The sequence below is a fragment of the Brachyhypopomus gauderio genome, chromosome 18, assembly GCF_052324685.1.
Source record: "Brachyhypopomus gauderio isolate BG-103 chromosome 18, BGAUD_0.2, whole genome shotgun sequence".
Classification (NCBI taxonomy): Eukaryota; Metazoa; Chordata; class Actinopteri; order Gymnotiformes; family Hypopomidae; genus Brachyhypopomus; species Brachyhypopomus gauderio.
The window spans coordinates 14059411-14087144 of NC_135228.1; the positions used below are offsets into that span (position 1 = coordinate 14059411).

Below are 27734 nucleotides of genomic sequence, written 5' to 3' on the forward strand. Positions count from 1 at the left end.
TTGTGTCACGTATGGATGCGCTTTTGGTAGGCTTTAGAGGGTCCAGACTCTCTGTGAGCTCCTGCCTAAAACATATGCAAAGTCCCAAACAGGATTCTATATCTACTGCAATGGAGAGTCAGAACCATTTCTCTGTATGGGAGGAAAAAACATCAAACTGTTCCTGTAACAACTGGCCAAATAAAACCTTAAAATGAAGTACTGTTTGTTCTACATTTCTTACATGTTTTATTTATGTATAAATGCATATTGGTGTAAATACAGTATGTACATGTGTATGTAAAGGTGAGGTTTTTTTTTTTGTTGTTACTTAAAGGGTATGAATACAGTTATTCAAAAAACGCAGGGAGACATCCATTAAAGCGCCTCACTTTGGTTTTCATTGACTTCAGTCAGTACATGAAACCATACATCAAAATCTATATAGGTTCTGACTTGGCATGCTATATGCCCAAATTAAGCCTAGTCTGAATACATCACAAGAATTCACTCTACACCGTGTTATTTAGGATATCCATGCTTGTTAGATATACCACTCGTCCTTTTTCTGGGTCGTTCATTATCCGGGTACCTGCATGGCAGAAGCCCTCTTTCATCCATTTGACCTTTGGTGATAAAAACATGCTGGTCCTCTGGTTTTTTTTCTCCTTCTGAGCCGCTTGGAGGAAGAGTAAGTCAGTTCCCTCATGGATGCGGCAGGTTGGATCCAGTCGCCACAGTCCTTCAGAAGCTCTGAGCGATGCGCTCCGTTTTCTTGGCCTCCGAGTTCAGCTCGCCAAAGGTGTGGAAGAACTGCTCCATCTCCTGCTGCAGCGCTGCGTTGCGGCGGTCGGCGTCGGCCCGCGCGCGCTCCATGTTACGCGTCTTGATCTCGGCCACACTGACCCACTGACGCTGCTGCTCCAGAGTGGCACGCAGACCCGCCACCTGCCCCTGGAGAGCCTCTTTTTGCAGCTCTAGCCTTAAAATATGGGTCGTTTAGGTGGAGTGAGTGTCTTGTATAAATGTTCACGTGGACATTTACAAAAGAAAAACTAATTCAGAGAAATCAAAGCACAGACACACCAGTCTGCACATAACTAAGGATAATAAACCTTTGGACATCTAAAGACTAGACATAATGATGACTAAAGTTTCAGCTGTACACTTTCAATTGGTATGATTTTACTGTGACGAGAGTCCTTACCTGTTGATCTTGGCCTCATACTCCACTTTCTGCCTGGCCATCTGCTGCCGGAGGCAAACCAGCACACTCTGCATTGTTTGGGAAGCAGCAGCGTCTGTGGGTGCATTAGGGAGAAAGACCTCACTGCTGCCTGTGCTGAGAGGGGCGTCGGTGGGGGCGGAGGACGGAGCTGGAGAGTTGGGGTGTGTGCCCCCTTCCTCGGGTTCCGACCTGAAAGAAGTGAAGTATAAGGGGCTGTTGCAGGGTCCGGCTGCCCTGCCTCTGACCGTGCCTCCCTCCGTGAGCAGGATCTCACAGGAGGACCAGGGGCTGCTGCTGTCGCCCAAGCTGCCGGCACAGCCCTCCGGCTCCCCCGTGGCGGTGCTCGGCTCGCCGTCTTCCGCTCGTCCATCCGCTCGTCCGGCGGGACCGATGTTGTCGTATACGGATAGGGTGCTTTCCTGGGCTTCGCTACTGGCTCCGCTGTCCCCAAAGGCTCTCTCGGCCTCCCAGCCGGATCGCCCCGGACCAGGCCAGCTACAAGACGGCACGCAACTCCCGTCCCCGACGTCTGACACCGTGGTCAGAGAGGAGCAGGCAGCGGGTGGCGTCGGGACAGGGGGGAACTCCTGCGCTGAACGGACCGGGCCGTGGTTCTCGTACAGCAGAGTCGAGCTGCTCTGGGAAGAGGCCTCAGGTTCCCACTGCTGTGACTCCGAGAGGTGCCGTTGGGGGTGAGAGCTTTGTCGAGATGGCCTCCTCCTCTCAGCAGTGAGGGGCAGGGAGAGCTTCCGCAAGCACAATGTGGATGTCGCCGCCGGCTGGTCCAGTCGATCACCGCCCAGTCGGAGGTGAGGCTCACTCGGGTGGGCGTAGGATTCAGTACACACCCACTCGACCTGACTGCACTGCCTGTGTGTGGGAGCAAGGGTTGGTACAGAGGTGCCTGGAGGACTGCGGAGGTTTTCTCTTGAGAAAAGTTTGCTATGCTCTCTGATCAGCTCTGACATCAGGTGTTGCACCACGGCTGTCCCTAGAGGGAGAGAGATTGCATTGTGGGTGAATGGTTCTCTTATCTGCCACGTTACACAATTAGGTTTTTGGAATGAATAGTATTAGCAGCATCTCAAGAATGCTGAGCATTTTAAACTTCATCTTTAGCTGAATTCAGTAGAATTAGATATTCATTTAGGGCAATATGCCCAAATCTGTCGTTCAGCAGGCTTATCACATTCTCCCATTCTTATAACTCGTGCTTTCTTTCTTCAAAATGCCCCCACCTCCAATAATACTCTCAGGGTCCTCAGCTTTGGGTCGGAGGATGTTGGGCCCAAAAACAGTTGCCAGGTTCTGGATACTCATCTTGTTGGTACTAGAGTAAGACTGGACTTCATTTAAGAACCTGCAAAGAAAATGTTCATTTCTGTCACCTATATGCTGTACACATTTCGATTTGCCATTTGGATGATCTTAGAACACGTATTGCACCCACAGACCCCAGACTTACTGGCAGATGTATTTTAGCAGATTGAAATTGGCGACTGGAAGCTCATGAAGAAGGTTTTTCAGTTCCATCAGCCCCTAAAGCCAGACAAAAAGGTTACACAAAATAACTAGACAGATGGTGTTCTTATAGTTCATCCTACAGCATTGAAGATTTGATGCTTTTCTTTTTGTATAAATAACCTTACACTAGGTGCCCAGACAATATACTAACATGAACCCCATCAAGACAATTATTTTATCTGTAGCAAAAGACTTCCCAAGAGATCTTCATTCAACAACACTAAAGGAGTCCTGCCGTGCTGCCAAGGTCATTGACGGAGAGCAGGCAAACAGGACCATCTTCCCTATAACACGAATGCAAGCTCTTCCTGGATGGCCATTTATTTGTGCAGATTGTAATCTTTTTGGACTTCCAGTAAAAGTATTTCAGGCTATACCTGGTTCTCAAGCTGAAGGTCAAAAAGAACCAAAATGCTTGTCTTTATGTCTTTTTTTAAATCCTGTGACGATCACTCCACTGATCGATACTTTTTAAACTCACCGTACATTTGAACCACGTAATTCACAACTGATAATTAAAGATTTTGGAGATGCACTGTTGTGACCGTTTTGTTATCTTCCATATGGTTTGTAATTAATGTGTGTGCATTTGTAACACTCATGGTAAGAGCGCACGCTGAACTAGGTGACGGCACCACACAAGCCAATGGTGACATGGCCCAGGAGAAGCAGCAGATACCTGCTCCCTGTCCGACGGCATCTTCTTGCCACACAGGAGAAACTCTTGGTAGCGAGAGAACGGGACCAGTGGTTCAGGCAACTCCCTGAGATACAGCTTCAGTAGAGATGCCACTGTGTGGACATCTGTGCTGCTGGGATAGAAATCACACGCACACACACAGAAGCTCAACTGAATCTTCTCACATAGGACTGTGAGGTTTGTCTTACAGAAAACGCTACCAAAGAACATTGATCTCTTGGTATGCTATGTTGCGAACAATACATCTGATATCCGATATGACCAGAATGACTTGTAATTAGTAGCCGAGGAACTTCATGATGTTCCTTGTGTGCTGCTAACACTTACCTGTCGAAGGAAGGTTTCTCGCCTGCATCAAAGGCCTCTTGCAGCTCTTTGACTAGTGTGGCTTGGCCAGACTGCCTGAAGAGGCCCACCTCCATCAGCCCACGTTCCCTGATGAAGTCCACGCACTGCTCCACCACCAGGGGAGCCATGTGATCGCCATAGCGACGCTCGTACAGCACCGTCTCCTCCAGCCGCTGCCCGAACACACCTGAGGTAAAGAGTTGGGGCTGTTTCTGACCAAACCCCTCGGTTCCTGCACTGACCTCTTCGTCAAAAAAAACGCACGAGGTACATATTATAACCCATGTTTTATAAGGGTAACCCTCCTCCGTGTTTACCACGGGTTAGTTTCTGACCACAGGACTACTGGTCACTTAAAGTTTGGACTACTGGACTACAACTGACCACTGGACTGCTAAGATTGACCACAGGACTACTGCTCAATTAAAGTTTGGACTACTGCACTACAACTGACCACAGGACAACTGCTCACCTAAAGTTTGGACTACTGGACTACAACTGACCACAGGACTGCTAAGACTGACCACAAGACTACTGCTCACTTAATGTTCACTGCTAGGTTGAAAGTAATCTGCCCCCAAACATCCAGCTATTAGCAGTCCTGTGGTCAGTTGTAGCAGTCCTGTGGTCAGTATTAGCAGTCCTGTGGTAAGTTTTAGCCCTCCTGCGGTCAGTATTAGCAGTCCTGCGGCAGTTCTGTGGTCAGTTTTATCGGTCTTTCTAAACGCCTCTCTCGGGTGCCTGAGCAGTGCTGCAGTGCTGCAGTGTTGCACCACAGTCCCCTCCGCCCGCGATCGTCTCATCAAAAGCTCAGAAATACTCACGCCTCCTAAAGCTCAGCACCCTTTTAATTTTCCTGTATGCGGAGTGGGAGACGTAGCTCCCCGTGCGCCGGACCGCCTGCTTGTTCTCAGGCATCTCCCGCCGCGGCGAGCGGTGCCCGCGTCCTTGCGGCCGTTTGTCTCAGGTGCGCGCCCTCGATCTTGATCTGCCAGAAAATCACAGCGCCTCCATTTCACCAAGAGGGAACGAAGGAGCACGGTGACGAGGTGACCTCACCACACTCTGTGACTCCGTGTTTTGTGAAGCTGTATTCCTCCTCCTCTCTCTCTCTCTCTCTCTCTCTCTCTCTCTCTCTCCCCCTTGTCTTTGGATCCCTCCCTACTGTGCGCAGGTAGGTGGATATAAGCCCCAGTTGCTGTGTGAGCCTCAGACCTGATGGGAGGCAGATCCCTGCCCTGTCGTCGGTACGCGGTGTTGACCCTCAGGCTCGGATACGCGCACTAATCAGATATATCAACATTCCAGCAGTGTCACTGCTCCTCATCCTTAAGAGGAGGCATTGTTCCTCCCCGGCATGCCTCCTGCTCCTAGGTTCGAACGAAAATTAAATGATCCGGGCAACTTCGGTATGAGTTCTTAAGACTTCTTAACTTCCTCGAGAAAAATGCGACACAATCACATCCAATATCCAGATTTTATGAGGATGTTGCCGTGATGAAAAGGCTGAAACAGCAGATCACAGCTCAGGCGTGTCTGGCTGTTACGGAGCGTATGCAGTCACGGTGCCAGGTGTGTGACCTGTGACCTGCAGTCAGCTACACGGAGAGGGTGGTCCCGGGGCAGCCATCCGGTGGTCCAGTTTCACCTCGTTGAGGACTTTCAGGGGATGGGTCTCCACAGCTGCTGCGTTCAGGTGTCCTGGTGATGTAGTATAGTCCACAGAAGTATGCATGTGTTTGTCTTTGATCAGAGGCTCATCTGGATCCAGCTGTGTTGAGGAGTTCCCGTCACAGGTGCCTCCTTAGTCTATTCTAAATTAAATCTGCGGGACTGTGCGTCAGTCTGCTGCAGCCCTGCTCCTCCCGGAATACCTTAGGAATTGTTTCACCCTTATATCCTTATGTCACATGTTAACCATCTTTTGCCCTGTGTGTTTACCTCCCTCTCTCTCTCTCTCTCTCTCTCTCTCTCTCTCTCACACTCCTATCCCTGCACTCATCTGCCCTTTCCTCCCTCCCCCCACCTCACCCCTTGTATCAAACTACTCCTCTGCAGGCTCACTGGAGCGAGGCCAAGGTGGCGCCGGCTCCCTGTCTCTCCCCCCGTCTCTCCCACGTCTCTCCCCCGTCTCTCCCCCGTCTCTCCCCCGTCTCTCCCCCAACTCTCCCTATCGCCTTCGTCTCTCCATGAATCATTAACACTGAACAGCGCAGTCACACATCGACTAAAAATAAATGAACTGGAACATGTTGCCTTTTACCCACTCTTTCACACTCGTTCTGTCTTTCTCTCTCTCTCTCTTGTTCTTTTCTCTCTATCCTCTCCACTCTCTCTCTCCACCCCTTTCCCCCTAACCTCACAAGGCTTCTCATCTCCAATCATTTCCCATTGGCCTGCACCGAACACGCCCCCCCCCCAAGCCCTTTTTTTAACGTGTGTGTCTGGTTTGGGTAACTTGGCCTCTGATGTCAGTCCCTTTCCAAAGTAGTTTGTGAGACACTGACCTAGCATGCAGGGAACTTGAGTGTGAGTGCAAAACCAGGACCGCGTTATCTGTCATGGAAATCTCCTGCTGTGTAGCAGCAGTTATGACTGGGAGGTGGTGTGGGGAATTCATCGGGAGTGTTAATCTCTCTTGGGGAAAGTGCAGCAGGGACCCTGCAGCACAAGTTTAGCTCTCAGCGCCACCGAACACTTCGTCACCCAGGCGCGTGCAGGCGCCCTTCAGCAGCTCCTCCAGGGCTTTCCACGGTGCCTGTGGAACATTCCGGATCCAAGACCTGGAGCACTTCCAGTTCCAGTAGAACACAGACCAATCTTCTTCTATTTGTGAAGGAGTCTTTGTGCTGAGACAGATGAACTCCTGGAACAGGGATACTTTTGTTTGGGCAGAGTTCAAGTCACTGCTCAGCATCAGAGGGTGAGAGAGAAAATGATGGGGAGCTGACAGCCCCCATGAGCAAAGTAACGCACTGTAACGCTACTGGAATCAGGCGCACTGTAACGCTACTGGAATCAGGCGCACTGCCAAAATGAACCTTCACATACTTTCTCAAGCACCCTCTCTCTCTCTCTCTCTTTCTCTCTCTCACATACACACACACACCGCAGGTGTAAGAGACAGTAGCAGCTTATCAGCAGGGCAGACGGTGTTCTGAGCTGTCTGAACTTGGTCTAAGCCGGAGCAGGACATGAAGGACATAAAGAGGAACCACAAATTTTTATCGTCTGTTATACCAGGACATTTATATTTGGTGCGCAGAGAGAACGTCCGAGTGCTTGAACTCAAAATGACACTGCAGTTTCACATGCTGGAACGTCCTCTGGTCATTTGCGTGCCTTTATTCTCTTTGGCCAGGAAAGACAGAGAGAATTTGGACAATGACATCACTCTCAGGGGCATGCGGTTTGGAGAGTTTAGTGAGATGTACGCTGTTACAGACAAAGCTCGGTTTGAGGCACGTCTAGTCATTAGTGTGTAATGCCATGACCATGTCTGAGAAACGGGTAAAATATGTTTATCATGTCAGGAGATGAGTGAGCATTTGTGTGGTAGGTGTTGTGACTGAATCCTTATCGACCTTATCGCACGGATGTATAGTCCAGACATTCCCAATGTACTTTTGTCACAGTGCCTTTGTCACAATCATGTGTGGCATCATCAAAAAGACTGATGTCATTTCCAGGTTAGTACACGTGTTGTGTGGTTTAAGTGCATGTGTGTAGTCACCTGTGAAGGGAATCCACACTCCTTTGTTGAGGCTTTTCAACCATTCCTCCCCTTGACCACAGCTGTTGGACAGGAAGAAGTATGAACCAGGGCTTACTAACACGTCTCTATTTCCTGCCAGAGAAACAAGGAAAGGGGGTGTAGAGACACAGAGATGAGTACCAGAAGTTTGGTGCTTTGTGTGTTTTAGCTTCCTATCAGATTATTCGAATTAGTCACATTTTTTTTGGTCTGCACTACACAGTAGATTCATTTACTGGTTTCAACAGATGGCCTGACTGAATGAGAATCAATAATCTCTATATTAAGTTTAGAGATGCACAAGAATCTCCAGCAAACATCCAGAGTTCAGCTCTGATTTGGATCGATGTTAGGCATTTGCTTAATAACAGTGTCTAGATGGAGTGGGTGCTTTAGACTGGACTCCAGTGGACTTCAGTGCATCATCCTAAATGTCACTGACTTCAGACCAGTTTGGACTGTGGACACAACATGAGTCGCTACATCTAATATAGTTGGTGTGTGTGTGTGTGTGTGTGTGTGTGTGTGTGTGTGTATATACATAGGCCTACAGTGTACTCTATATATATATATATATATATATATATATATATATATATATATATACACACTCACATACAGTATATACACACATATATTCATGTGTGTCAGACTCTGCTACATGTATGAACATGCACTGAGTCTCTACTTGTGGCCCTGAGACTTTTCCCCACAGTCTCTCCACATCAGTCTACCAGTGAGCCATGACAAATCCACACACCCACAGATGGCTCCATTTTACGTTTTCCGTCCGTGCCCTCTACATGCAGTGTCCCTCCAGCCAGGGTGATAGACGCTGGTCTGAGGTCAGCCTTTTTGTGTTTATTTAAACAGTTAACATAAGGGAAATACACTAGAGCGTCTCAGATGTTTGAGAAAGGAACTCCGACCAAAGCAGTCCTCCAACCACATGGGCCTCAAACGTGTTGTGAGTACACGTCAGTACATGTATGGCCAAAACGATGTGGAAACCTTTTCCAAGAGCCTTCTCCATACAGTTGCCACAAGGTTGGCAGCATTTCATTGTCTGAAATGTTCTTGTATGCCACAGCATTAACCTCACCCTTCTCTTGGACTAAGGAACTGAAGCCAAGCCCTGAAGAAACTACCCTGGACCATTATTCCACCATCCGCCCAAGCCACATTCTATCATCACACTGTCAGTGAAGTGTGATTCATCACTCCAGAAAACACAGCTCCATAGTCCAGTGGCATTGCACTTTACACCACTTCAGTTCACCCATGGTGATCTTAGATTCGTGTGCAGCAGCTGAGCCATAGAAACCAATTTTACGCACAGCTCCCAGTGCCCAGTTCTTATGCTGATGTTGCTTCCAGAGGCAGCCTGAGACTCTGTGGTGAGCAGTGGACCAGAGGACAGGCAAGCAACACTTATGCTCTGTGAGTTTGTACAGACTGCTGCTTCATGGCTGAGCTGTTGTTTCTCTTAGTCTCTTTAATTTCACAATAATGGCACTTACAGATGAGCAGGGCAGATTTCACAAGCTCACTTGTGACAAAGGTGGCACCATATGACAGAGGCACGCTTAAAGTCACTGAGTTCTTCAGTACAAACCCCTCTTCTTCTGTGAATGAATATTGACAAACTCCTGTTCAGGTGATTGACATATGTTGACTCTGGAACTGATTCTCTGGAGTTGATTCTCTGGTACTGATTCTCTAGTGTTGACTCTTTGGTACTGACTCTCTGGTACTGACTCTCTGGTACTGACTCTCTGGTGTTGACTCTCTGGTGTTGACTCAGCAGCTGAAGACATGGTGCATGTGAAGTACCATTTTGTTAATCATCAAACAAAACATATCAGTTGTATTGGATAGACACCATACCTGGACCAACTGGTGCTGGAGTTCCTCAAACCACTCACTGTTCCTTTCTAAAAGATCTGTGTCTCATTTCACAACACCTGTTCACCTGTATGCGAACACCTGTTCACAATGGGTGTGACTGAAACAGCTGAGCTCAGTGATGAGGTGTAATGTCCATATACCTTTGGCCAAATACTATAGATTTGGGCTCCAGGTTTAGATGTAATTTCTCCACAGAATGCACCAGGAGGTGGAGCTAATCTGAACTTCAGTAATATTTGAAGCCACTTGCATGTGTCAGTGAACTCACTTACTGCAGTGACCAAGAGATGATGCCAATGTATTAAACCTTTGGTGATTGACTTATACTTAAACAAGCATATTAAACCTGCTTTCATGGAGCAAAAAGTCAGATATGAACTGTCGCATTACAGCTTACATATTGGATCTAGGGGCGGGCCAACTGTGAGGGCAGGGCCGCACAGCAAGGACTCCCAGCATGCTTTGTGCCTCTCCACAAATCCTCTAGTAGTCATGGTCACTCTGTCCTTTTGGCCAGCCTCACATCTAAAGGATGGTTTGAGATGAATCGAGTGACCATTTCTTATCTTTAAGCACCAAAGAGTTCAACAAGGGGAAGAGCAGAGCATTGATTTCCATAATTTAATTAAAAAGTCTTACTGCTTTTCCACCCCATACATTTCTCCGAGGAGATATTAATCACAGAATGGGTCTCGGCCACAATTAAACCGTGCTCCAGATTCCACTCACATTTGCTGAGAGAGTGCGGTAATTAATTTCACTGAGACGTTTTTCACTAACCAGCGACGAGCAGTAAAAACCAGCTAAGTGGTTTATCAATACATCCTCCTTTCTAAGGCTGGAAAAACCTACCCCAACCTGGGAAAGGCAGCAGGGAAGGTCATCCCTAAACAGAATAGTGAATGCTGCAGTGGCACAAAGCTTAAACTGAGTCTAATGTCAGTGAACACTGGTTGTCCTCTCAGTGACATTCAACGTCCCTTGCCCCATTCTTTAGACGAGGCACAGACCGCTTGTGTATCTGGCACTCTGCCAAGTACTGATAAGAGATAGTGGGATACTGGTTATTTATCTTCAATGCTATAGTGACTGTACAGATCAGAGGTTTAATTATTAGAGATTGGCAATAGCTATGAATTTATACCTCAGCTGTTGTCAGGTTGCTTAAGCATACAGTGGATCTGTTTGAATGAGTGGAATATTGAATATGTTTACCATTTGCAATGTATTACCAATATGCAAATGTTACTCTGTAAATCGCACTGATGCACAATGGGAATCTGGTTAAGGTTTGGGTCAGAGATTGTATCTGGAATGGTCACTGTGACAAAGGGGCAAACAGGAGAACTTCACTGCATAGTAAAGTGAATTCTCCATTAGGTCTCATTTAGAGTAGAGAAAAATATAAATTTTATATATAAATGTTTGTCACCACAACCACTTTAATTTGTAGATAAACTGAAACTGAATGTCTTCAGTCTACTGGTCCATGACCAAACACCAACAGCAGGCTTGACACTTTGTGGCAACATCCCTAAGGGACGTGCAAGTTTTTGCCAGTAGTGAGTGTTTCGGGGGGGGGGGGGGGGGGGGGGGGGTTAAATTACACCTATAGGACACAGTTTCTCGTTTGCTATTGTTACTTTCCATGTGGTTTGGATTAGTTCACATGAGTTCCTACTTTAAGATCTGCAGCGTCTTCTCTCAGTAAAACATGTCAGTGTCTTTTAGACAAGCGAATTTCCAGAAAAAGTTCAAAAGTTATGCTATATATTTGATTTATGAATATAACAGCATTATGGAAATGATTAGAACTTTCAGGGCATGATAATATTTTCTTTACCTACTTGTAACTGGTTGTACTTGTAATTCTGTTTCTCAGAATTTACTCAGGTTTAACCACATTAATGTAGCATATCACAGAATCACAATACTCCATTCATAGACATCTTAATATGATCATCTTTGGATACTTACTTGTAAAATATGTTTTACACATCTGTTTAAGTAGCAGCCTCTTCTGTGAAACTACAGATGTCCCTTATGCATCCATCAGATCAATGAGTGGTAATGATGCGGCTGTTGCCGTGCCTTCACACATTCATCCTCTTCAACTTTCATGTCTATGAGCCCCTCAGGAGATATCAAACATCTGTCTGGCCCAGTAATCTTATGTGTCTCTAAAGCTGGCATGTCAATCTGTAGTACCCAAGCTGTGCTGTCAGGTCCATTTAAGATGACAGACACGTCTTTACTGAAACCCCTTTGCAGTACTATAAAAACCAGATCAGTAGGTCAGGTGACATACCACGTCCCTAGGCAACTTCACACACATTCACCATTCATCTCTCTTCACCTCACCTGCCTCACCATTTTGTTTAAATAAAATTGTCAAATATTTTAAAAATAATGGAATTACTGTGTGTTCATTATTGAGTGTGTTCAACCGAATAGATTGAATAGATAGATAGAATATATAGTAATAGATACATTAATCTGCCACTAGCTGTATAAGCTTCTTTCAGAGCCATCTTTAAACCGAAGTTAATCGCCCATCGCCATCCGAACATCATCACTTTAACAACAAAAAGGGAAGGTGGCTCTGGCCAGCCGGGAGAAGCACGCGGCCACTCACCTTTCTGCGTGGCGCTGTCAAACTTCCAGGACTTGAAGCATGTGAGTCCCATGCTGCAGGTGTCCTAGCTACGCCGGAGCTCAGCTCCCCGACGGCCGCTGATCATGGTTTCAGGGGCAGCCGGCGCTGCTGCTGGTGCTGGGGGGAGGCTGGGCGGAGGCTGGCCACGCCACGGGCGTCCCTGAGAGAAGACTCCCCAGCGCTGCCATGGCCCGCGCTGCTCTGGCGCTCCATCCGTCTGCCTCCCCATATCTCCCTCCCCATCCATCTCATCAATAAAGACTCCACCGTCCTGGGAGGGTGGGGGGGGTTGGGGTGGAGGGGCTGGAGACACAGGAGGACGGGGCGGGGGCCCTCTGCAGCAGGCACGCTCGAGCCCTCACGCACCCGCATACACACACACACACACACACACACACACACACACACACGCTACACACTTGCTAAGCCAAAGCCTGGTCTCAGCAACCCTTCAGCAGCTGTAATTACTTCAGTACAGTAGAGCATCTCAGGCAGCAGGGCCAATTTCCCTAATGCATCCACCTCACTGTGCCCCACAACCCACTCCCCCCCCCCCCCCCCCCCCCCCAGCCTCCACCTAGCATTTGGTTTAATGGCCATCGACATGATCGCCGCTCACCCGCAAGCAATGACTCAAAGAGGTTATAAAGACAGGAGCGGGTGGCCGTCACGTTAAACTTTTGAACCATTCTCCATTACACTAAGAGGAGGCGCTCTCCCCCCCCCCCCTCGCTCTCTCATCTTCTCTATATCTTTTCCTCTCTTTCCCCTACCCTTCCACTCCCTCTCTCTCTCTTTCTAACTCTCCCTCTCTCTTACCTCTCTCGCTCCCTCTGTCTCACCATAGACCTGATTTATGTTCTCTGGCCTGGCAGCATCTTAGGGACATATTGATTCTGATGAAAGAGGTTCACTTCATTTGGAAGAAGGAACAGTTTTTCTGACCAGACTTTATACATCCCATCAAATCTGGGAGCTTTAGCTGGGTTGATACGGCCACGGACTTGTCATAAATGCCACAGCAACATGACGGCTTACTGGGGCCTTCGCCCCTCTTACTAACACAAGACGCTAAACCAAGATCTCCACAAAATTGGTCTTCTGTGGGCTAATTTTTCACATACACATGAATGTACTTCTTTTCCCTTTAGTAATAGCAATCAACCTAATCTAACCCTAACCCTAACCCTAACATGTAGGATTGTCACTACAGTTTCTCATTTGTTTCTGTGATAGATTCCAGGTACCTTGCAATGAGTGAGCAGTAGAGACAGAGGCAGAGGTTTCTCACTGAACTCTTGGTTCTTGGATTTGACTGTTATTGAGTTAAAGTGCAATATTACCAAGACTGCACTGCACCCACACCATTACCATCCTAAACCTTAGGATATATATACACGTTTGCATTTGCAGCCCAGGGATCGGGTCTCCTCCGCTCACGTGTTGTTCACCGTCTGAGGTGATTCACTCCCTGAGCACGGCCCACAATGGAGGCAATTCCAATTACTGCTGAGAGCTTTCATCTCCCTCCGTGTCAATATGCCTGACTCACGATTTTCATGTGCTGAGGTAGAGGCTCTTCAGAAAATGAAACCAGACACGCAATCACCGGCAGCCCTCCTAGCACACGCTCCCACACCCACTTCATCTCCCCTCCCCTCTCATGACATGTCAGTCTTCCACACTGACACTCTATGGCCTGGTGGGACATCCTTCATTTTAAATTACACTGAAGGCTTTAGTCACTTTTCTTTAATAGAGAAGCAGCCTGGTAAATGTGCTATAGAAATTCAAGTGCAGTTCTTCTTGTCCCAAAAACAGTTCATTTCGGCTGTTTCATGCCCCACACACCAAAACAGGGTTTCCAACTTAGTGATATAAACCATGCCACCCTAATACACACCAAGACTACTACTGCCCTCTACAGGCAGACTCACACCATAGCAGACAGTAGGATCCTGGGAAGGTGCCCAAACTCACTGATTTGTTATTGTACTATGTGCTTTTTCGTCAACTGCAGGGCTGCTTATCATGATAAATACTGGTTTAACCACTCTGTAAAAAAGCCATTACTCAGTCCAGTATGGGCATCTTGTAACTTGTTTCGTATACGCTCGGTGAGGTTCTGCTATTTGCAGTGAACACTAAGGTAGCACAGGCAGCACACACAAGCCCTTGACTAAAGCTATTCTCTTTATGTATGCCACAGGGTTGAGGAAGGTCAGAATGCTTCATGAACTCCAAATACATGCTACTTTAGGACACACTCATTAGTGCTTAATGTATTCAAACGGATTAATCATGGTCAGACCACATGTGGTTCACATATACAATTCACAAAGTTAAGGATTATTGGCTTTCAGGTGAAATTTATAGAAAATGTAAAAAGTTCATGCTATGGTAATATTGTATCATGAAAGTAGGGCATTTAAGTAGAAGCATGCAATGCTGATTTTCTCATCTCAAACAACTTATTGAAATCAAAGCCAACAACAGGGTATACCCACACACAGTGGGCATAAAAACCTATTCCATGTTTTCACTAGTATTTGACATGTTCTCATTATCCATTTTCTGTCTCACAAATGCCCCCCCCCCAAAAAAAAACCACACTCAAAAAAACAAACAAAAAAAAACCTCTATAATGTTCTGTTGGTGGCGCTATATTAAAGGCCCTATCCATCATCATCAAAACAAGACTTGTGGTCATTAATGTTGAGAAGTAAATTTGAGAAGATATGTATGAAGAATTAAAGATTTTAAATTTAAATTTAAATTCTAATTTAAAGGTTTGGCCTGATGGTGGCGATAGAGGACAGGTTAACTCACTGATATTCAATGGGTTATTTATGTATTAAACAAATAAACAAAGTGCCTGTCACAAAAATGTGGTCAACAATATTCTGTAAATCATTTTCTGAAGGTAAATATCCCTGGGGTCAAATTGACCCCAAGGACGAATCGTCTTATTATATTTGAGGACAATAGGACAGACACACCATCCCAAAATGTCAGTGTCTCAATTACTTGTATAACAATATCTCATGCAGTTCACAAATAGACTTATTGTCTGCTGAGGCATGGTATCCCTCTCTTCTTGAACGGTGGCCTTCAGGTCACTGAGGTTCTGGAGTACAAAGTTATGAGCCTGTACACAGCGATTCAGCTGATCTCATAGGTTTTCAATTTTGGAGAAAGTCTTTCTAATGATGCAACCTTGATGAGCTGAAGCATTGTTGTCCATGAAGATGAAATTAGGCCCATGTTGTTCATGCAGAGGCACAATGACTGGATTAGTTGTTATTCAGTTAGTATTGGCTTGTCATTGTACCATTAACAGTAGTGTAGGGCAGTTCTGTGTTGACTAAACACACCTGCTGACACTAACACCACCACCATGTAAATGGTTTTGAATGGTTTGACATTCAGTGTGGCCAAATGACATCCACTTCAATGCCTTTCTGTGACTCTTCCAGTCTCTCTGTGTGGCTGTTACAACCTGCTGATGATACTCTAAGATGAGTGCCCGTTCTATCTGAGAACATCCTGTTTGAATCCTCTCAATGGCAAGGTAGTGTTGATCAGTTGTTAGGAGTTGTCTTGATATCATGATGTCAAAATGTGAACCGCATGACGCGTAGGACCATTTAAATACCAATTCTAATTGAACGAGGAAACATATTGGGCGATTCATGGATCAAACACCTGTAAATTTTGCTGTTAAGCTCCTTGATAGAGAACAGCAAGTTGTACAAAAATTACTGAAACACTGAACAGTCGGACATGTGTGTTCCAAAGTTTAGAGGTCAGATTAAATTCATCTGTTGAGATTAGAGTGCATTTTAGGTTCATCCTAAAATTTCACCCGAAAGCCAAATATCCCTAACTTTTTGTGAGTAGTGTATATCACACACCTATAAATGGGTAAGAACAATTTATTTTTCTGTCACTAATAGTTTTATTTTCATCAGCAAAACCATTTCTCTGTGTAATGTTGAATTAACATTACACTGGGAAAGGTGGGATAACATCTTGATATCAGGCAACATAAATGTGTTTCTTTTATCTGAGCAGACAGAATATTCAGGTACATGTTCTTGACAAGATAACCATACTGAAATCACAAACGCTTTTAAGCTGATGGCAATGCGAAGGGTTTATCACCATGCTTCGGAGAGTTCCATAGTGAACGATCAACGAGAATGTTTCTGTGACCATGACCAGTGTTTGAAATGATCACTTACGTTAATTAATCAAACCCTGAGACTGAATCCGAGTTTACACCTATGGTTTCATCATATCAAAAGAATCAAGTATTTCTCTTGATGCGTTTCCAACGTCATATATTCCACACACTTACTTTTATTTTATGCGCTCGTGTTCTTTACATTCCTAGAACGATAGCATGTTGTGTAATCAGTGTACCGCTTAAACTGCTTTGGAGGAAATTAACTATATTAAAACGCCCTTTCTCAGTTAGTTAACACCATAGTCAGACAGAAGACGCCCACAGGTCTCCAAACCGGAAACGACGTTACTCCGTTTAATATACAACGGAAGTCAAGTCACACAGTAGGAAGCGCACAGATCGGGCGAAAATACAGTTTTATTTCGATCAAAAGTTGTTCGAGGTGAGATGTTTTTTTTACGAAGGTTGTGTTTATTTAATTAAAGCAATAAACTGGCGGACTCCTCGCCTCTCCCGTACTAGCTAGCTAATCTTGTTTCAGTCATCCGTGTTGTGAAGGTCTGTGCGTTAGCTGACTAGCTCGCTAACCAACTGGACCGGTGTTCTGTGTGAGTGATTTCTGGTCGTAATTTGTATTAGAAGCACTTGTATTCTGGAGCGACAGATGCGGCGAACAAAGCGGATGCGGGATGGCTGGATCACAGAGTACAGTTGGGAGGAGCGGGTCGAGGACTGGAAGCGACCGAAGAGGAACTCCCGCAGCTGTGAACGAGAGGGCAGGCCCGGACGGTACCATCACTACAGAACCTACGAAAGGTATTTGGTCAGAACATACAAGTACACGTACCGCAAGTCCAGTGCTGCTGGTGATTCACAACACACTATATGTATGCGTGAGACCGTGAACGTCAGCGGTTTGAATGCTTATTTATAGAGTGTGTTCTGGTGGTTGTAAACTGACTGTTGTGAAGAATGTTATAGGCCTCTCACACACACCTAACTGCTGCCAGCTATTCAGAGGATCCTATGGAAGACATCATGAATACTGAATATGATTCCACAATGAAAAAAGTGTATCTCTCAGTCTGTGATATAAAATCTAGTCCATCTAGCACCATCCATCAAATGCACGGCATGGTGCTTGTTAAACGAAGGTCTTGGCTTCAGTTCTCGGGGAGCACACATGCTGTCATACTGATAAATATATATGTGACTCTGGATAGGAGCCAAATGGCATGATTACAGATGAGAAATATCCTCTCTTGGCAATGATGACGTTTGTTTTGCAGGTGTTATTCTGATATGTTTGCTTAGACACTCCGTTTAATAACCCCATTTCAGTTTCCTGGTGTGGATTTGAATTATGGGTCCAGCGATCAGATGGTGTGAGGCTTGAATAAGCTGAGAGCCCCATCATACAGTGCGCTGAAAGCATCCTATTCGAGGATGTACTGTGACTACACTGACAGGTTAAAGTATGGGACTTCCTCAAGCTACGTGTGTGTAAGCAGGAGGGTGGAGCAGGCATTCCGACGGGTGCTGTCTCTGGGACTGGCTCTAAGTATAGCCTCCACTGAGGATCCTTCCCTTCTGGGACGACACTCGATGCAGGCAGATCAAGATACAGCGTTCCTCGTGTCATTGCTGAAAGGCCTAAGAAATCCTACCAAACGCAAAGGTCCGGTCGTAGAGCCGGCGCAGGGGGGTCGCGCGGTCTTCCAGCGAGCTCGGAGAAGAAGCTGCACGATTTCCCCTCCCACGTTGCATTTTTTGTGACCGTGGCTCGTTTTGTTCCTTTTTGTTTTTCCAGGCGCAACAAGAGCATCAGGAAGCTGGAGTGTGTAGGGGGCAGAGTGCCCAGCCCGGAGGTGCGGAGCTACGTGGAGCGGCCCGCCGTCCGCAGGGACAGGAGCAGCGACTGGCACCACTACAGCAAGTCGTCTGCGCGCAGTGGGCGGAGCCAGCGCAGCAGCAGAGAGCGCCCGCGCCAGGCCCGTCACAGCCACCACTCCCGCTCGGTGAGCACTGAGACGCGGGACCGCGTTTAGGCCTCTTACAAGCACTGATGCATTATTTGGGGACGGGCACTTTGTATTTTGAGGGGTGGACAACTTGGGGTATTTCATGTCAAAACCGGAGGTTTGTTTTGCCATGAAAATGTACAGATGTACAGTCGGGGTAAAGTTTGTAAACTTTTGGAATTATCTTGATTTCTGTGTAGTGCTTCTTAAAATGTCATATGATTTTGATCAAATTTATAACAATTTATAGATGTTCTTTATTTAACATACAGTCCATCAGTTTACAACACATGTTTAGGAGCAAGTCCTACAGAAATTCAGATAATTCCAATTAATTTGCAGACTTTTTCATTAACATTAACGAAGTGAAGAAATGTTCTGTATGTTTTTTAAATTGTATTAAAGGAATGGTCAGTTTTAAATGCTTAAAAACATGTTGATGATAATAGCCATTCCAGAGTGTATTCTGTTGTTACTCCACTTTACTCCAAGTCTTTTGTCTGAAAATGTGTTGCCATGTCTTTCTTCTGTAACACGCGTGATGTTGGCCCGGTGCCGTTGTTCGGGCTGAATTTGAAATTGCTGCTGCCGTGGCTGGGCACGGGCCTTCCGAACCGCTCCCTCCCCTTCACCGAACCTACTTGCTGAATGAATGAATGGCGTGTTCGGGCCCGGTTCTGACTGGTGTTTGATGATGGTGATGATGGTGATGGTGGTGATGGCTGGTGCCCGTCAACGTGACTCCCCCCCCTTCCAGAAAAGTCATCGCAGGAAAAGAAGCAGGAGTTTTGAGGATGATGAGGAGGGTCACCTGATCTATCACAATGGACACATGCTAAGAGCAAGATGTATAGAACACGTATCTTTCTCTGTCTGTTCTGTGTCTAGTGGTTGGGAGACTTCAGGCTAGTCGGGGGTGGGGGGGGTATAACTTTTCAAGGGGAGTTGCAATTATTCTTGACTGGATTTAAATAACTTATGTGGAAATATCATGCTGGGTATCTGCCTGTTAGTGTATATACTCAAATTTACTTATTTAAAACATGCAAACAAAAGCACTCTCAGTGCGCTGTAATTTGCTAGGTCTCTTAACTGGTTTATCCATATCGCCATTGTTTTTGTACTGACTGTCTTTTCTCGTTTCTGTGTAGATGAGATTGTAAGCACTCTCGGAGAAGGAGCATTTGGAAAAGTGGTGGAGTGCATTGACCACTCGAAGTAAGCTTTTCTCTCACATCGGTCCTGCCTTACTTGCCAAGCATTAAAGCACATAGTGCAGTGCTATTGGTTTTCCACTCAGCTGTCCCCCTTATGATCTGTCGGTCGTGTGCTGGCAGAGATGGTGTGAGGGTGGCTCTGAAGATCATAAAAAACCAGGATCGCTACAGAGAGGCGGCGTTGTCAGAAGTGGAGGTGCTGGAACGGATGAACTCCTTGGACTCTGAGAAGAAATTGTGAGTTGCTTATTTCGACATATTGTGCATATTCTCTTGCTTCGCTAAAGAAAAGCATCGAGTATTGTACAATTCTCATTTAGTGGCTGTGTGCGAATGCTGGACTGGTTCGACCACCACAGTCACATCTGCATCGTGTTTGAGTTGCTGGGGTTGAGCACGTACGACTTCCTGAAGGAGAACGGCTTTATGCCCTTTAGCGTGGACCAGATCAGACACATGGCAGATCAGATCTTCAAAGCTGTACACTGTGAGCACGGGCTTTTCACTTCTTATGTCGTCAATTTTTTTTTTGTTTTTTTGGATTATTGTCTGTAATGGCCAGTCCTATTGCACTGTTCAGTACGTGATTTCCTGTGTTTCTTCTTCCCTCTCAGTTCTTCATCAGAATAAGCTAACACACACTGACTTGAAACCTGAAAACATTCTATTTGTGGACTCGCACTATGACGTAGAATACAACTCCAAGTTGGTGAGCAATGGACCCAGCTGCTAGCTACAGTGTTTCTTCTCTTTTAAATCTCAACGTTGGGCTCAGTACCACTGAACTAAACATCTAAACTAAATGTACACAGAAGCGGGACGAAAGGACGCTGAAGAAACTTGACGTGAAAGTGGTAGACTTTGGCAATGCCACATACGACCATGAGAATCACACTTCAGTAGTGTCAACACGCCACTATAGAGCACCTGAGGTCATCTTGGGTAAGATCCTCTATGCTTTGCATGAAAGATCATTGCTGGGTAATGTGGGTTCTTCCTAATATGAGCTACCATGCTTTGTGATGTGACATCACAGTTTGTACTTGAGTGATGGTATGTATTTCCAGAACTGGGCTGGAACCAGGCGTGTGATGTTTGGAGTCTGGGCTGCATTCTGATCGAGTACTATCTGGGATTGACATTGTTTCAGGTGAGCTGTCTTCTCTCGGTACAGTTCTCCTATCAAATTAATTACAATAAAATCATGGTTGACCATCTTACTCCTTGAGTTGATTCTACCACACCCCAATCCGTTTGACTATTGCCTTCTGAAGTCCTTGGGTAGCCGACTTGGAGGCTACAGGTGAAACCTGCAGGAAGGTAGATCTCCAGGAGGAGGGTTGTTGACCACTGCATGAACCTGTAAATGCTTGATGACCATGTACTTTTGTTACAGACTCATGACAGCAAGGAGCATCTGGCCATGATGGAGAGGGTTCTGGGCCCCATACCTGTCCACATGCTTCAGAAAACCAGGTACAGCAGCTGAATGTGTAGCCTTCTAGATGTGTGTATGTTTCTTTCCTCTTCTTCACGTACAATAAGTGCCCACAGAACAGAAAGATGACTGAATGATGGCTTGGAGTTTGCTGCTGTTATCAATCAATCAATCAATCATAATTTATTTATATAGCGCTTTTTACAACAGTGTCCGAGTCCAAGCCCTCGGTGAGCAAGCTGTTACAGGTTAGGCTCAGTAAAGATAAATCTTAAGCTCTGTGGTTTGTTTACAGGAAGCAGCGCTATGTTCACCGTGACAAGTTGGACTGGGATGAGCACAGCTCGTCTGGGAGATACGTGAGGAAGCATTGCAAACCCCTCAGGGTAACATACTCAAGTCCACAGTATAAAAAGCTGAAAATTGTATTAAAATGAGGAGTGTAAATGCACCTTTTCTAACGTCAGTCGTTCAGAAATCCATAAGATGTTTTAAAAACTGTAATAAACTCAAGTTAGCAGGATTTTAAATCATTTCATACAGTCTTCCTAATGCACGTCACCATGATTTCCTTTTTTGTGGTACAATGATTGAAAATTATGTTAAAAATGTATGATCTACCAACAGAGAACTACTGAAAAGTTAAAGAAAACAAAACCTATTTTTTGTGTGCGTGTCTTGCATGAAATATTGATAAAAGTATATCATCAGGGAAGGTTTCCAAGGTTACACTGTCTCTGTTCCTCTTCCAGCAATACATGTCTTCCAAGAGTTCAGACCATGAGAAGCTGTTTGACTTGATCCAGAAGATGATGGATTATGACGTGTCCAAACGCATTACCTTGGACGAGGCCATCAAACACCCGTTTTTCACACCTCTCAGGAAAGAGAATAAAGTGTAACCTATTGTTCACCTGTTGTACCTCGGCTCCCAGGGAGACTTCTGCTGACTGTATCAGTCTGGGTAGGCAGTAAGTGGGGAACTAAAACTAAATCACCCAGTTATATGCAGAGCTGCAGTCAGGGGCAACATTGTGCAAATATCAGCAACTTATTGTTCCTTCAGGACCGCATGCTTACTGTCCATATTTATTGATCAAATGTACAAGCCATGATCTCCTTTTGTATATTAAATTTTTGTATATTTTCAGTGAACTTTTTTGTGCTGCGTGTCTCGTTAAACTTGGGGGTGGAGTTCTACCATATCGTGATATTTCACAGTCAAAATGCTTTGAGGAGCCTTGTCGTTTTTATGGTTAAAAATCACCAATGCTTATTTTGACTAAATCCGTTTCCGTGACTCGTATTTTTTACTGTAGACACTTCAAAAACCAAAAAAAAAAAAACCACCAAAATAAGTCCGATAAGGGGCCTCTAGATGGCAGCACAGCGCCACATTATGATGTCAATGTAACCAATACGAGTCTAATTTTAATAGAAATCTGATTGAAGTAGCCTATGTGGTAATCTTACGTTATGTAAAAATGAGCAGCATTGCCTATTGCGTAATACATTTTAAATACATGTAAAGCGTGCGTTGATGTTGAGCTCAGGCTTGACTACAAAAGTTGAGTATTCAACGTAAATCTATAGGCTCAAATGAATATAGATGTTACTTTACCATTTAAATTGGGAAACTACGTTTCATTGTTTCAATTGCGTCAAATACACGTCGTGCCTGTCGAGCTTGTGATAACTTGTTGAAGGCACCTCGTGGTGCTCTGATGGCCAGCCTTCAAAACCTGCAGGAAGTGGACCTACCAACATTTTGGCACGAGATCCACGTTGGTTTGTGCGGGGAAAGCAATTGAACCAGCGCTCGTGGTCATAACGGCGCGAGACGAGCAACATCTCACAGCTGGAGCTTCAATTGAACCAGCGCTCGTGATCATAACGGCGCGAGACGAGCAACATCACAGCTGGAGCTTCAGTTGAACCAGCGCTCGTCATCATAACGGCGCGAGACGAGCAACATCTCAGCTGGAGCTTCAACCACGCGTTGCGTTTGAGGCGCTGTCTCGGTTATTTCTCACCCGTGTGTCATCCTCTCTCATGTCAGATAAAGTTACAGTGACTGTAATTCCAGCTTTATTCATTTAAACTTAAGGGAATTTTAAAAAGAAGTCCAGACACACTTTCTACAAGTTTGACAAGTCATCAAAGTACCAAAGATGCTCTCTGAGGCTAAATCAAAAGAGATGTCCAAGTCGTCCAGCCGTGGTCAAAACTCTTTATTAAACTGTTTTCTTACTATTTTTTGTTTTATGCTGTCACTGTTTTCCGTGGCATTTTCTGTACTGATAACCTTCAGGATGTCTTACCTGGAGCACAAAATTGAACTTCTCGACATGGACCGAGTATTTCTGATGAATTCGGTACCTTCATCAGTGGAACACAACGGGACAGTGTGGGATGCGATAGAAAAACTTGTGCAGAAGGTGAGTTAGGTAACTAAATGTGTGTTTTTCTCGTCTGAATTCGGTTTAGTCACTTTATGAAAATATTAATACATTGACATTTGCTTGTATTTATAAGTCATGTCACATTTTCTTGCTATATCCCGTTCAGCGATGCAAAATCACACACGAGTTTAGAATCGCTAAACGTAAAGGTGCATCCTCTGTATTTATTGTTGATCGAAACGTATCGTCGACGCTCCAGAGACTGAAGGAGGACGCACCTAAACTCCGCACACCGAGGGATGTGGTGCAGGACTGCTCGTGCCCACCAGGTTAGTCACTTTATTTTTGGACATCAAGCTACCTGTGTAGCTCTGCATGAACACGTGAACCCACGTGCACACGGTTGTGCCACGCGCTGCTCTCTCGCGCACGGAGTTTATTTCAGGTAGAGTCCCTTTCTAATTTTCCACCTGAAGCATGATGTAATTTACACGATTGTGTCAGCGAGAGCATCAGTTTCCGTAGAGTTCTTGTTTTTAGGTGCCGTTCTGTGTGTTGTAGATGTGTCCGTAGTCCACAGATGTAGGACGTGTCCGTGCCCCCTGACGCGCTCCACTGACACACACAGCTCTGCGCGAGCGCACGTTGAATGCTTATTTCTCATAGACTTCATGCAGTTCAAAGGCATCCAACATGTGGCATTTATCAAGTTCAAAATGTGGTTCTTCTGTCCTTAGTGTGATTGACAGAACAGATTTTTCATGAAACCTCCACTATAGAGCATTAAAATATATAAAGCGGCCATCAGTAGAAATCTCTCTCAGGACAGATTTGTGGACTTTTTTTTTCTACGAGTAAGGCGCTCTAGAAAAAATGACAGGTCAGTCTGAGACTTTAGTCAGAGACCTGCCCTCTGTGTGCCTTGGGGAATTGTCTGTGATGGTGTGATTTACAGCTTCTCTGATGATACTGTGATTGTGCACTCTGCTGTACTCTGCTGCCACAATATGTGGATAAATTCTGATATTATATCAAAGTCCAATGGAACCACAAACGTTTGGACAGGTTTTCTCCTGGATTTTCTTGTACTGCCTGTGAATTAAAAATGACTGATTTCGCCTGTAAGGTCAGGCCTATATGAGTTTTAGGTCATGATAATTTAAATCAAAACAGTAATGTTAATATATTAAAAATATTAACAGTTAAACTTTATCCATTATGGGCTTCTTGCACTTTATTACTACTTTACTGCTTTAAGTAGAGAAACATTTTTAATCCTGGACATTTTTTTTACTGATAACTGATGATACCATGATAACTGGAGATGACGTATTATTATTGTTAATATTATTATTATTGCATGTATTTTCCATATTTTATTATGGCATATCTAAATCTATATAAGAGTGTATTTTTGTATAAACTTTGAGGTAATTTTCTACTTTATCTATGTACTTTATGCAACGTGTTATGATTACAAAGCTTCAAACCAAGCAATTGCTAAACTTGTCCAAAATCTGGGTAAGGTTAGAATCGACATGCAGTTTCAATGTCTATATTGCCAGAGGGAGTAAATGAGAGCATAACTAACCATGTACAGAGGTGAGTTTCCCCAAACCCCAAAATGTCAGATAGAGACCCTTCATCCCAGTTCTGGCTCCTCTGCAGAGGGAGTGAATCTGCGACAGGTGTGGGTGTGGGACACACCACTGCTTCCACCACAGCTGAAATAGCTCCACGAATTCCTTTCTAAACAGAATTATCATGGATCTTTTTGCACGGTTTTTCACAATGCAAAGACGCCCAAGACACTATTCAGCAGGCATGTGGTTAAATGTATCCAGAGCTTCATCACTCCTCAAAATCCCCTAACCCATGTTATTTTACAGTGCTCCAAGTATAGACCATTTTAGCAAAAATATTTATGTATGTGCATATACAGTATAGCCAATATATATAGACATGTAATTCTGTGATGTGAACTTATAAATCACTGTCATGCTGCGCTCTGCTTGTCTCATGTTGTCATCTCAGGTTACTGTCACTATTAGACTCATAGTCAGCGAGTCGCTGTCATTTGGTGTCTAAGTTGTATCCCGTCATTACGAGTGAACATTTTAGTGCAGCAGTTTACTGCTTTTATTTATTTCAGCAGCCAACTGCCACTTAAATATATATATTTAAACCTAAAATCAGTCTTATGCACTTGATGAAGAGCGCTCACGGTGCAGTGATGTATACGTGCTGCAAGTGAAGCCTGTAATTGGCTCACATCAATCTGACGTGCCTGTAAGACATCCGTCCCCCTCCGTGAGTGCATGGGTACTTGTGCCTGTGCGGGTGCTTCACGCGCCACAGATGGTTGCGGTATCGCTGGGAATCGAGTACAACCTTGGTAGCCAACTGCCCCACCCGAGAGCTTTTGGTGAGGCACTTAGTGATGATTAACAAGCGTGAAGAGCTGCATTTAGAGTGCCTGCTATAAGGCATTAAATTGAATAGTTTAGAGATCGACTCGGGGTTTAGATTTGGGTTGCAGTGGCTTGCTGCACAGCGGTCCTAGTCCTGAATGGTTTGCATTGCCAGTAGGGCCTGTCTTTGGTGCAAAGGAACCGCTCTCTCACTCCTTGACTGGAGGGAAATCATGTTTGGCGAATTTGACTAAACATTAGCCTAAATGTTGAGTTAAACATTGCATTTCTACGTGTTGGCATTCAAATGAGTTATAGGCTGTGACCCCAGACTACAGTCTGTGACATTTTAGCAGCCTGCTCTTCTTAATGTCATTGTATAATCCACATCTGCTTGGGTTACCTTGCTTGAGCCAAGATCAAAGAAAATTGGCCATAGACCACTTCGCAGTACTCCAAATGGTTTTTTATTACCTGTTAATGATCAGAGGTCTGTGCAAAGCATCATTCTCCCAGAAGATGTGTGGCAACCCTGTGCACTATCACTGGAGTGTTATTACTGGCTGTGTAACACACTAATCCAGCTATGGAAGGATGCCTGCACTTCACAGCTCTAGTCCAAGACCACATGGGACACTTCACCCAGCCTTCCCTTTTTATTGCCTCGAAATATTTTTCCCCAAAGGTCACTGGAGACTTCTATTACACCTTTGCAAGAACAGGTCTCTAGGGACATCTAAAATAAATATATATAATTGGACTGAGCTTTGGGCTGAAGAATCGGGATCTCAAGAAGTACTACCTGGTTCTGACTGGTCTGAGAAAGTGAATGTGTTTGTAAGTCTCAGGCCTTTTCTGAATGTACCTTTGTGGAGTGTTTCCTCTCTCCAATTAAAGTCCTAGAGCAGAGAGTTACAGAGGGTCCGGTATTCAAAGGCTGTGGACAGAATTTAACTCACAGATGCATTCTTTAGTCACAAATAAACTTCATTGGAAGGCCATGAGGGGCTTATTTTGCCCTCATTTAATAGGCTTTCATTCACAAGAAGCATGAAAGCACACTTGAACCAGGGACACAAAGACAACTGTAGCAAAAAGACATAATGGGCTCAAGAGAGCAGAGCATTGACATATGTCCCCCAAACTCAAACACTGCTTCCCGCAAGACCGAGACTGATGACGCAATCTTCTTTCTTTAATCTCAAGATGACTGCTTCAGTACTGAAAAATACTTCAACAGTTTTGTTTAGGGCCATTCCCTTTAGTTTTCTTACTTCCTTCTTGCTGTCATCCCAATTTCAGAGGAGCTAGATGATGCACTGCAAGCATCTAGCCGCAAACCACGCTAACCACAGCGCTGCTCTAATGCTGTGGTGCAGTACAGACCCCCTGATACTGCTATGCAATGCTGATGGTCTTTCAGTTCCTATAATAAATCTTTAGCAAACCATTTTGCAACTGAAAAGAAGTGCCAATCACAGTCCTGCTAAAAGCACTTGCAGTCAGTCTTCTGTCAGACCATCAGCTACCGATGTTTTAATGCGTTTTAAACATTCCCCGAGTTCACACAAGGTGTAGGAGCAATAAAGTAAAAATAAGTTACTTTATCCATTGCAGTGAGGTGGGTGATGCCAAGGGGTTTCGGGTGTAAGACAGCCCACTGAACATGTGTGAGGACTGCAAATGTGAACAGTTGTGAGTCAGAAGGGGAAATTCTTACAAAATTACTTTATATGGTATATAAAAAGTATAATCTTGCCAAAACAGCCATATAACATGTAATTCCAAGTCATAAACGTGGAAAGGGTATCCAGAAAAAACTATTATTGCACACTATGTGAAGAGGCAGTAAATAATGTAAATGAACAAAATCAATAAATAAATCCTGAACAATTTCTTTTGATGTGAAGAATTCCCCACATGTGGAGATCGCTAACATATATAACATATCTCATCCAA

General features: G+C 44.9%; 2 protein-coding genes and 1 long non-coding RNA gene across 7 annotated transcripts in view; 2 read left to right on the top strand and 1 right to left on the bottom strand.

Annotated features, from left to right (window-relative positions):
• Positions 1-226: 226 nt before the first annotated feature.
• LOC143482451 (rho GTPase-activating protein 24) lies at positions 227-12324 on the bottom strand. 3 transcript variants are annotated; one of them, XM_076980835.1, is made up of 8 exons: positions 12077-12324; positions 7513-7626; positions 3759-3966; positions 3411-3540; positions 2673-2746; positions 2446-2567; positions 1187-2198; positions 227-961 (listed from the first exon to the last, which is right to left on the bottom strand). In XM_076980835.1, exons 1-8 carry the CDS (start codon positions 12126-12128, stop codon positions 724-726), a joined length of 1950 nt encoding a protein of 649 aa, XP_076836950.1. In that variant the 5' UTR covers positions 12129-12324; the 3' UTR covers positions 227-723. The 3 variants fall into 3 exon arrangements, with proteins under 3 accessions (XP_076836950.1, XP_076836949.1, XP_076836951.1); XM_076980834.1 differs by having other exon boundaries at positions 3411-3543; positions 12077-12323; XM_076980836.1 differs by lacking the exons at positions 7513-7626; positions 12077-12324 and adding an exon at positions 4604-5855 and having other exon boundaries at positions 3411-3543.
• Positions 12325-16575: 4251 nt separating this feature from the next.
• clk4b (CDC-like kinase 4b) lies at positions 16576-22117 on the top strand. 3 transcript variants are annotated; one of them, XM_076979991.1, is made up of 13 exons: positions 16576-16728; positions 16926-17102; positions 18097-18304; positions 19065-19155; positions 19459-19525; positions 19645-19761; positions 19845-20011; positions 20139-20233; positions 20337-20466; positions 20592-20674; positions 20921-21000; positions 21258-21348; positions 21715-22117. In XM_076979991.1, the coding sequence occupies exons 2-13, from the start codon at positions 16951-16953 to the stop codon at positions 21862-21864; spliced, it is 1431 nt and encodes a 476-aa protein (XP_076836106.1). In that variant the 5' UTR covers positions 16576-16728; positions 16926-16950; the 3' UTR covers positions 21865-22117. The 3 variants fall into 3 exon arrangements, with proteins under 3 accessions (XP_076836106.1, XP_076836108.1, XP_076836107.1); XM_076979993.1 differs by having other exon boundaries at positions 16588-16728; positions 16951-17102; XM_076979992.1 differs by having other exon boundaries at positions 16611-16728; positions 16929-17102.
• A 414-nt stretch (positions 22118-22531) lies between these two features.
• The window catches only part of LOC143481623 (uncharacterized), a 40929-nt gene continuing 35726 nt past the window's right edge, over positions 22532-27734 (top strand). Inside the window, exons 1-2 of the long non-coding RNA XR_013122042.1 lie at positions 22532-23400; positions 23624-23693. This is a non-coding gene — a long non-coding RNA (uncharacterized LOC143481623). The remainder of the gene's footprint in view (positions 23401-23623; positions 23694-27734) is intronic.